Source organism: Palaemon carinicauda, chromosome 3 (genome assembly GCF_036898095.1).
Source record: "Palaemon carinicauda isolate YSFRI2023 chromosome 3, ASM3689809v2, whole genome shotgun sequence".
Taxonomy (NCBI): Eukaryota; Metazoa; Arthropoda; class Malacostraca; order Decapoda; family Palaemonidae; genus Palaemon; species Palaemon carinicauda.
In genome coordinates, this window is record NC_090727.1 from 166,810,516 (window position 1) to 166,821,671 (window position 11,156).

The 11,156-nt window shown below is 42.1% G+C and overlaps 1 protein-coding gene and 1 pseudogene across 1 annotated transcript in view; one reads left to right on the forward strand and one right to left on the reverse strand.

Annotated features, from left to right (window-relative positions):
• The window catches only part of LOC137638752 (BTB/POZ domain-containing protein KCTD5-like), a 40,323-nt gene extending 31,105 nt beyond the window's left edge, over positions 1-9,218 (reverse strand). Inside the window, exon 1 of the mRNA XM_068371099.1 lies at positions 9,003-9,218. Coding sequence (XP_068227200.1) covers positions 9,003-9,197 — 195 coding nt within the window. The 5' untranslated portion in view covers positions 9,198-9,218. The remainder of the gene's footprint in view (positions 1-9,002) is intronic.
• Positions 1-11,156, forward strand: part of LOC137638753 (nephrin-like) — a 748,229-nt pseudogene that overhangs the window by 584,477 nt on the left and 152,596 nt on the right.

Below are 11,156 nucleotides of genomic sequence, written 5' to 3' on the forward strand. Positions count from 1 at the left end.
GGTAACTAAGCAAAGGCCACAAGTGATTGAGGAGATGGAAAAGTTGCTTTTAATATTTATTAAAGAAAAACAGTTGGCCGGGGAAAGTGTTAGTGAAGCGTTCATTTGTGAAAAAGCGTTGCATATCTATGAAGAATTAGTGAAGAAAAGTCCGAGTACCAGTGAAAGTGATTCATTTACATTTAAAGCGAGCAGGGGTTGGTTTGAAAAGTTTCGTAATAGAACAGGTATTCATCGTGTTACTAGGCATGGGGAGGCAGCTAGTTCGGATCAAATTGCAGCCGATAAATACGTGGGGGAATTCGATCGGTACATAAATGAACAAAATTTGATCGCACAACAAGTCTTTAATTGTGATGAGACTGGGTTATTTTGGAAGAAAATGCCAGCCAATACGTACATTACCAAGGACGAGACGAAGATGCCAGGTCACAAGCCAATGAAAGATAGGCTAACATTGTTGCTGTGTGCAAATGCAAGTGGCGATTGCAAGATCAAACCCTTGTTAGTGTACCACTCGGACAACCCCCGGGTGTTCAAACGAAATAATATTTGTAAAAGTGCACTACCAGTTATGTGGCGCTCGAACACTAAATCTTGGGTCACAAGACAATTCTTTACTGAGTGGATAAACGAAGTGTTTGCCCCCCAGGTTAAGGCTTACCTCATTGAAAAGAGCTTGCCAATGAAATGTCTTCTGGTTATGGACAATGCTCCTGCACATCCTCCAGGTCTCGAGGATGACTTGAAAGAAGAATACAGCTTTATCAAAATCAAATTCTTGCCCCCCAATACTACTCCCATACTCCAGCCCATGGACCAACAGGTCATTTCAAACTTCAAAAAACTCTATACCAAGGCCCTTTTCAGAAAGTGTTTTGAAGTGACCAGTGACACGAAGTTGACCCTAAAGGAATTCTGGAAGGAACACTTCAGCATCCTCAACTCTGTTAACATGATTGACCAAGCTTGGCGAGGTGTGACCTATAGGACATTGAACTCTGCCTGGCGTAAGCTGTGGCCATCATGTGTCACAGAGAGGGAGTTTGAAGGTTTCCAACCAGAGGCGGGTCCAAGCACTGCTACCCCTGTAATTTCTGATGACACTGATGTCGTTGAGGAAATTGTTGTCATGGGCAGGAGTTTGGGGCTTGAGGTCGACAAGGATGATATTGATGAGCTTGTAGAAAGCCATTCTACCGAGTTGACTGTGGAGGAATTGTTGCACCTGCAACAACAACAGCAGCAGGATCTGATTGTGGAGCAGGAATCTTCAGAAGAGGATGAGGTAAGGGAGGATGTTCCAAGTTCTCTCATCAATGAAATTTGTTCCAAGTGGGCAGATGTGCAGGCTTTTGCTGAAAAATACCACCCAGAAATTGCAGTAGCAAACCGGGCAGTGCATATGTTTAATGATAGTGTCATGTATCATTTTCGAAGAATACTGCAGAGGAGGAAGAAACAATTAACAATAGACCAGTTTTTCACAAAAGAAAAGAAAGCTGCTACATCAAAGCCTGTTTCTCCTCCAAAGAAGAGACAAAGAAGAGAAGAAACCCCTGAAATAGATCTGCCCACCCTTTCATTGGAGAGAGAAACAACTCCTGAAGGAGAACTACCCCGTCACATCATGGAAGGGGACTCTCCTTCCAAGCAGTAACCTCCCCCTTCCATCCTCTCCACATCCATCCCTGTATGCCATCGAACCGCTGCTCAAAGGTATGTTCACTACAGTACAGAAAATGGTTTAAAATTGTTTTATTTTAGTACAGTAAATGGTTTAAAATTGTTTTATAGGATTTTCTGACCAATTTCATACACATTTAGATAATTATTGTTGTTTAGGTACACGTTTTATTAATATTTTGGGCCTGTTCGAGTGCTTGGGAACGGAATAGAATATATACCATTATTTCTTATGGGGAAAAAAAATTCGGTACTCGAACAAATCGGAGGTCGAACACGGATCTCGAACGGATTATGGTCGAGTACCGAGGTATCACTGTAGATCTATGGTCGGAGAACCCCACAAAGTCAAGACTATGTTGGCTATCAGAGGATTCAAAGACCATTCAGAGCCCACTATCTGAGTTATCATGCTCAACTTGTCTGTGAGCACATTCCTCTTGCCGGGAATGAAGCGAGCTGATAAGGACACCGAATATTCTTCTACCCATCATACAATCTTTACTGCAAGATGGCATAGGGGCTGCGAAAAGGTACCGCCTTGCTTGTTTATATAAGCCACCACCGTAGTGTTGTTGCTCATTAACACTACAGAGTGACCTGCCAGCAACTGATTGAACTGATGTTCTGGTACCTTTAAGACTCGGACCAAAGGCCTGAGACCATATGATGCTGCAAGTGGGGACCCAATCCTTCTTTTGAGGCATCTGTATAGAACATCAAGTCTGGAGGAGGGACAAGATCAAGTCCTCTGAGGAGGTTTTCCTTAGCCACCCACCATTGCAGATCCGTCAATTGATCCCGTTCTATAGGAATTAAGGCGTCTGGGGAGCCATGATCATGAGCGCCCTGCTTGTGATCGTGAACATCTTCCTAACGATCGTGAGCGCCTTGATCACGATACTAAGCGCCTAGCTCATAAATGCAAGCGTCCAGATCGTGATCTAGAGCATGTAGCTCATGATTGTGAGCTTTTAGTTCGTGATCGTAAGCTTTTAGCTAGTGAATGAGACCGCTGAGACTGTGACGACCTGTGGTCTTTGAATGCGAGCACTTAGCTCTATATTGGGAATGCCTTCGTGAAGAAGAGCGCCAAAATCGTGATGATTTCTGATCTCCGTGATGAACCTCAAATCGCCACGAACGACGTCATGAGAGTAATCGTCCAGAAGGACGAGAAGATAGTGCATCTCGTCCAGGCGATTGGCAAACAAATGGAGCGTTGGCAACTGACAGATCATCACTCCTAACATCCGCAGCAGGCAAGAGGTGCGCAAGCAAGCAGGAACTTTTCCTGTGGGGAGAAACACGAGGCAGCAGGTTAGGTGATGACGTAGTCGCAAGATGGTGTGAAGACTCGTCGTCAGCAAGAGGACGTTGGAGGGGTGAGCGAGAGCACTGACCTTCGCCACCCCTTACCTACCCACTACAATGGTTAGGTAGGGTTGCCACCTCGCATTAAAAGTCTATTAGATACCAGCTTCGCCGAAAGAATATCCATATAAATAACTAAAGGTCTTTAGTTTAGGAACAAAGCGAGAGTCTGTCTTGATGCTGCAGAAGGGTTGCCACCGAGTCTGCTGGGATCAGTTAATCATCGCGGTATCTTAGGAAACGGATGCCAATCCTGTGGACTCAGGTTGACAGTGGGGTGAAAACTCTTGTGAAGACTCTGGAGGCTATTGAAAGACCTAAGCACAACATCTTGATCTGCTAATACCTATTGTTGTGGATGATCCCTAGATACTTCCATGAAGTCAGATTGACTGGGATCAGGAAGTATGCGTCCTTGAGATCCAGTGTACACGTGAAGTCCAGTGGTTTTACTGCTTGTCTGACTGTATCTGCTGTTTCCATGCTGAACGGAGTTTAGAGCTGAGAGATCGATGACAGATCTCCAGCCTCCAGATGCCTTTTTCACAAGAAAGAGTTGACTGAAGAAGCCAGGGGTTTCGTAAAGGACCTGGAGCCCTTCTGTTCTTTGGCAGGAAAGGGATTTTTCAACACGTTTCTCAAGAATCCTACTTTCTTACTCGTCTGCAGCTTTTACTGAGGGGGCGCTGTTCCATAGGACCGAGATGTCATGGCCCTATGGAGTAGAGAATCCTGGTTGGACTTCCTCCAGCGCTCTGCCACCCACTTGTCCTCGAACCTGAAATAGGAGAGGCCGTCCAGCGTAGAATTCCTCAGTTTGGTCACTTCCACATAGGAGACATGTCGATGGAACTTTTAAATCGTGGAGTCCCTTCTTTTGAGTATAACATTCACACAGATTGACAACCTGGTGGGCGAGAAACTTGACAGTCCGGATACCCAACAAAACAAAAGTCTCCATCGACTTCCTTGTACAGTCCTTGGACCAATTTTTGGTCCTGACAAGTTGTCCCACTGACAAGTATTTGTGGATCCTCACTTTTTGCACCTGTCTCTGTTACCTAACATCTGCGAAGAGCAAGGGTTGACTGTGCTTCCTTGATGCCGGATGGATCGGAAAATGGGAGTATGCATCTGATAATTCGACTGTGATCGGGATGTGGGAGTATGCATCTGATAAATTGACTGTGATCATAAAGTCCTCTCTCTAATTGCCTGTCTGACCGAGACTGCGGTCTCCAACTGAATGGAGTTGAAGGACAAACTTATTCGAGGCTGAAAAGTCTAGATTTCCGCCGGAAAGGTTATGTTGTTCACTGATCATTGGGCGAATATGACAGACTTGATGGGTGACCGTATCATGCTCGGAGGAGGCTTACTTTCCAGGGTTCACCCCTGGAGCACTCCCAACACTACCACTTGCCTCTCATGCACATTCTCAACGGAGGTATCGTGGGGGAGAGCCTCCCCTAGCGAGCGCAATGTACACATCTAGCAGCACTACAGAACTTCCCTTTCCTTGCCTCTTTGGTTTGGAAGAGTTGTTGTTCTTGGTGATATCCAGCCTGGAAGGGTTAAGGAAATTCCTATGTGCATCTCTTCAAGATCAAAGCCCTCAGTACAATTGGCACCGAAGGGAAGGGGTGACAAAATTGTCCACTGGGGACAAGGACGGGGTTTAAGAGCAATAAGAATTCCCTCTTTGACATTTGTCTCAGGGACTTGGGGCTGACAGAACCTCATTCTAGACACAGTTGGCTCACTGGTTGATTACATAACGAACTCTGCCACCCTGGCGGCAAACAGGAAGATGTCTTTGATAACTTGCTTTTGTCAGATTTCGAGAGATCTTGTGTTGGTCAAAGAGCTGACAATAACCAACCAATGGTCAACTCAGTATGAAATTTGAAGGGTAGCCTTCACTAGACTCTCCCTTCCTGAGGTAACTTTTACTATGACAGGCTCAAGTTAAGGCTGACACTGCTGGAGCTAAAGCCAGGGGAAAACCAAGATCATCAGGATGTCAAACTTCCCTGCCTTACGAAGGAAGGAGGAAGTAATCTCAAAGAATTGCCAGCTCTAAGGGATTCCTTCCAAGCAGAGATTTGTGAGCTAACCCTCTGTTGTGAGCCAGTTACCAGCTTAGACCAAGGAAACACTGACCTGGGTCTAGGGTTGCATTCGCCTTTTGGGTGAGGAATAGGTAGGTTTACAAAGCCCAGTGGCAGTGCGAGAGTAAGACAAAACCTGAAGCAAGGTTGATCCCGGTACACCCTGCACGGTGGAAGGAGTTTCATGGCGAAAGGATCCATGTAGTGCACCTTCTGTATGCAGTAGTCAGAATCACCGTTGCATAGAGCACCCAACCCATGCCTCAAACTTAGCTGAGACAGGGTTGGATCATGGTTGTCATTGTAAGCCTTGGAAGGAGAACGTGGCCTGGGAGGAGTTTCGCTGGGAGTAGGAACCAAGTTGTAGCAACAGTCTGAATCCTTCGCTGAAGAGAGGGGCATTATAGACTACTATTGATGCCCAATACTTCAGGAGAGTTTGAATTCTTCCGACTCTGGGACTTGCCTGAGGAGGAGGTAGGAACCTATGTGTCTCATTTGGAGGAGTCCCTGAGGCGCAGGAATTTCCTGTGAATGTAAAAACACTGGGACTATGAGATAACCTCCAGTGAGGGAAGTCTGCCCCGACTAGAGGGAGCTTTTAGGGCTCAACAAATGCGATCTATCTTTCTCTCTCTCAGAGATCTCAATCTTCAACTAGCTCAAGGGTAAAAGTATGTCTAGAAGGTGGAGAGACCTGCCTCGGCTTACAACACCTCACTTAGGGTAAAACTGGGACTAGGCCAAGCCTTTTCCCTATGTAATCGGGAACGGATTGCCCTGCCCTGGCAACTCTTTGTTTCCAGATATTCTGGTACCTGGAAACATGAACTAAAGGGACCTAACACTGGTGGGGAGGACAGTGCCAGATCACTAGGTTTAGGTGTAGGTGCCGACCAGGCAGGGGAAACATGAAAGGATAACAACATATTCTCTCCCCTATGAACAAAGGTAGCCCTAGGGTTCCTGGAGACACCCTTGTTGTTTAAATAAAATGGTTCAACAACCTGATCCGATAAAGCTGCAGTTGCCACCAGATATAACTTAGCTGGTAAATGCTAATTTGACAATATCCCAAAACTGTGCAGAGTCTGATTCCCAAGGGGTAGCTACATGGAAGCATGCTGAACACAATATTGTCTGTGAGCAATGAGAAAGATGTAAAGTGACTACTGGAGCAGGCGTGACCTGTCGACACTTATGATGCCCTGATCTTTCCAAAGGTCAGGGACCAACCAGCCAGCAGAATTCGAATTCCCCATCTCTACGTGTCTCTGATACTGAAACACACGAGAGATCAGTAATCGAGAAAGGGTTAGTGTCAGTGGGGCTGATCAAGTCAGGGCCTGAGACTGAGGTACAGGCGCCGAAGTGGCGGTAGGAGAACAGAAAGATATTACTGTGCCACTGTTTGACGAGCATAAGGTTAGGTTGAGGGGAAGGGACATGGGATCATAAACCAACATCCCAACTTCAACGGGAAAAAACCCCTTTAGTGGTAGGTATCTGTTCTGCAATTGGCAGGAGTGCGTCTCTCGCTGCCATGAAGGAGTAATGAGAAACCTTCTCTGTTAAAATGAGGGGAGAGTGCAGGCACTTCCCCATTCACTCTGAAGAGTTAGAATATGCAGGTGACGAATCATGAATGCACTAACGAGAAAACTCGAGTACTCTTGAGAAAGGACAGTCACTCATGGTAGTGATGCTCCCTTAGGACTTGTGCATGAGAAAAGGCACATACCTCTTCCTCATTCGTCCTCCAGAGCCGACCAAACGAGCAGAGACAGAAGGGAGGGGGTCACTGCGGAAGAAGAAAGTCTGAGAGAATCCTTTCAGATTTCTTCTTTCATCTTCGGCAGAACCATTCCCACTGGGAAGATGAACACTCCCAATCCTCGTTCCAGGGAGACTCGTTTTACTGGAGTCCTCTGCACAATGGGCAATTGTAATGAGGATACGTCTCTAAGAAAGTAACGAACGTGTCACAAGCACCTGGATTGAGTTGCAAGCAGTTTTTTCACAAACAAGTGCAATCATCCCTAAAACGATAAAAGAAACAGAGTTTGAAGAGCCAGAAACAGAAAAGCGGAGAGGCAGCGAGCACATCTGCTCTCTCTTAAGGCTAATCAAAAATTGATTATCCAAATGAGTGTACATCCTTTAGCAAGAGTACTCTCCTGCTAATCCCACGCTTCTACTGAGGGGGGGGGGGGTGGGGGTGTCAGCTGCCACCTCACTCAAAGTATTAATAGCCTGAACACCTGCTCACACTAATCAATCTCCTAGTAAAAGAACGCGGGTTTGTATTCATGTCGAAAAAACATTGTCTTTACTTTACTGCAACACAATAATCGTAAACTGATTTAACCAACATACAGTAATTGAATATATCCCTATTAAAGCACTAGTGTGGACCACATAACCTATACTCAGCAGTTAAGAATAACTTACATACCTATTTTCATAAAAATATTTTTTTTTTAGTCCCTTAGTTTTTGTTGCCATGTGACAAGAAGATTTAGAGAACATTTCAAATAATTTTCAACACTGGGTTCTGTCTAAACTTTGATTTTCCATTTTCTGTTTTATTAGCCCTGATAGCCATTTTCAATGTCATGTGACTTTCTCTTGGTTAATCTACTACTGCCACAGATTCTATGCAAGCACTCTCCCTTTTAATAATAGCTCCTCCCTGACTACATCGCAAATTTGAAACTACGTAGTTAAAAAAGAGAAGGATGTTTGTATTAACAGCAGTTGGCATCCCAACAAGTGGCCATTTTCCTCTCAGAGGAAATAAAGAGCCCAATATTTTGAATGGTTTTAATGTAATTAAGTGCCAGAAATATGTATTTTTCAAATTTTATAGATGGGTTGAAATAGAAAATAGTTAAAAAACCCAGTTTCAAATGTAAATCCAGTTGGGAAGCACACACAGGGTTGAAACTTTGTCTTATCGGAAGCTAAGGATATGACAGTTTAAGGTAAGTAGATAAGGATAAGGCTCCCATGTTATTGTTATTTAATCAAAAGTCCTGGAATTTTAATATCGTAATTTGAAAATTATGGATTTCCATTCATTACCTTCATGAGAACATGGGGTGTATGTAAGATGACAGCCATGTCCCATAACTTCCTCGTTTTCAACCACTGGAGCCTTTGTATATCAGCGGCCAGTTCGTCACGTACAGATTAAAAATGGACATCAACTAACCTAAACTTTCCCCCCTAACCTAACCTACAAGCCCTACCCTTACCTATTTACCTAACGAGGGGGCGGGTAACGCCCACCTGCGGCCCCCTTACACTGCCGTATTCTAAGTTAGCCGTAATCATACATACAGGTGGCCGCTATCATACATACACTCCAAACCATTTTACTAAGAATACAGCAGTCTAAAGAGCGGTTGCAGGGGGGGGGGGGTTAGCCCCTGTTAGGTGAGTAGGTATTGTCACGGCATGTAAATTTAGGTTAAGTCCTGTCCGTCGTTACACAAAGGCCCCGAGAACAGTTCAAAGTAACAATAATGCACCAGGAACAATTACTTTATTTATTGGGAATATTATATTACAGTAAATATTTACAAAAAAAACTTCTAGATTTGAGAATTTTGTTTACGATCTGGATAATTAACTTTGACATCATACATGAACAGTTGCCGATTTGAAATACAAATTTCTATGTAGTCCTGCTATATTTCTATAAAACTCGTCCCTCTATATTACTCATTAATAGAATGATAAAAATAGGTATACCGTTCGCTAATTAATGTATAAATGAAAAAAAGTGGATGTTTTGACTGGTAACCGCCTACCTGACCGTAGACCAACCTTGTCAGTATGAAGTTCGGGATCCTCCTGTACTAGCCGACATAGAAAGGAATTTGGATCCCTACATAAGGTAGTTCTCGTAGTTAGAAAATGCGTCCCTCCAACGTTCAATTTGATCCATTCTCTCGGTCGGGTCGAACTACTAAGTCGACTATTAAGGCTTTCATCATCTAATCGGGGAGGTGACGTCGCCATGTTGGCCCACTGTAAACAACATTTGAGAATGCATGAGGAAGCCATTTGCTCAGCATGATAACATTGAATATAATTATCTCATTGTAAATCTATTTCTATATGAATTGATAAATTATTATTTGAAAATTATTTAGAAAGCTAATTTCTAAATATATAACCTAATAACAATTATATATAAAATATGAAGTGTGAATTAAAAGCTCCCTTTAGCTGAATGGCTAGAGGGTCATAATCACTGATATGGAAAGGATAAAATGAGGCTAAAGATAATTTATACTCTACCAAAATATAACATTCTCTCTCTCTCTCTCTCTCTCTCTCTCTCTCTCTCTCTCTCTCTCTCTCTCTCTCTCTCTCTCTCTCTCTCTCTCTCTCTCTCAAAATGAGATTCAAAATCGAACAATCTCAATGTAATTCCTACGAATATTTCAAAAATAGAAACTAGAGGAATTATTTTTACTGGGATATACTGTAACCTACACACTTCAGTTTGCTAAAGTTATAGAGTACTACAGTAACTGCATTTGATGCAGAGTTAAACCATGCCAGAGTTGAGGTTCAATAAAATAGATGTTCTCTTTTACATATCTAATGTACAATTAAGATCATACAGATCTGGAAAGCTATAATGTCTATCGTTTGAAATTTAATAAAACTTGCGATAAGATTAATGCAATAAATTCAATGTCACGATTATTATAGTCTATTAAAAAGTTATGATAAGATGGAAAGGGCAAGGCCAGCCATAAATATTATAAAAGTTAGCCATTCAATACAACGATACTAGCCAACGCGAAAGCCGTTAAGTCGTTAATTCGCCATGCCCATTGGCTGAATGTTGGCTCTTGCAAATATCACAACAAACGCTTTTACTGAACATCATAAAGGGGCATAGAAAGAGTAAAAGAACGTAAATGAGGTTAATATATGTAGTCTTATTATTAAGAAGTTTTCTAGGCAGTAGCCTACCCACATAGCTATTGTTGCTCTTGTGAATGTGAAAGTTAAAGAATATATACATACATATATATATATATATATATATATATATATATATATATATATATATATATATATATATATATATATATATATATATATATATATATATATATATATATATATATATATATATATATATATAAGAAATAATGACTCACAGGGGTTTCCGAGACCAGCTTAACATGTATCGCTTGCCAGAGTATAGGAGTAGTGGTGTAAGTCTAAATTTGATTTTGCGAATGCATTAAGGCACGATGGAGGCAAAAAAAAAAAAAAAAAAAAAGAAAAAAAAAAAAAAAAAAAAAAAAAAAAACTATAGTCAGGATCGAGGCTTATAAACGTTTGGTACCATCAACTCGTCAACTCACATTATCACCCACGAGGGGGATTACCAATGTCCATCGCAAGTGTACTATCAATTCCTTTATTTTGAGTATTGACTAGTAATATCCTAATCTTATGTCCATTTACGTTCCTTTACACTATTTATTTCCTTTACATTTTTTTTTTAGTTTGTATTCACCATAACAGCGAATGTAGAATAAATATATGTGTGAAATAAATAATATAGCTATACTGATGAAAGGGAACAAGAATAAACAGCGTTAAAAGCTAGCGAGAGAAAATGCGCTTACTATCGAGTAAGGAAGCGCTCATCCTGGGTGCATTAAACCTTCAGCCTTAACACATGTTGAATACCACCTAGGAAAAGAATCAAGCCATTGATGTGCGGAGCATAAACACATCTCCATCGTGAATGTATAACGTAGTTGTGAACGAGAGTTTGCAGAGAATACACACCGTAGAGCACTCTCCAAAACTACCACAATTATATAATATGTAAATATATTAACAACTGTAAGTTAGAGGATCTTTTAACCACCAGTATGCAAATCATTGTGTTATTCATTGTCTGACACATGGATTTTAGATCAATAACATGTCAATTTGTAATGA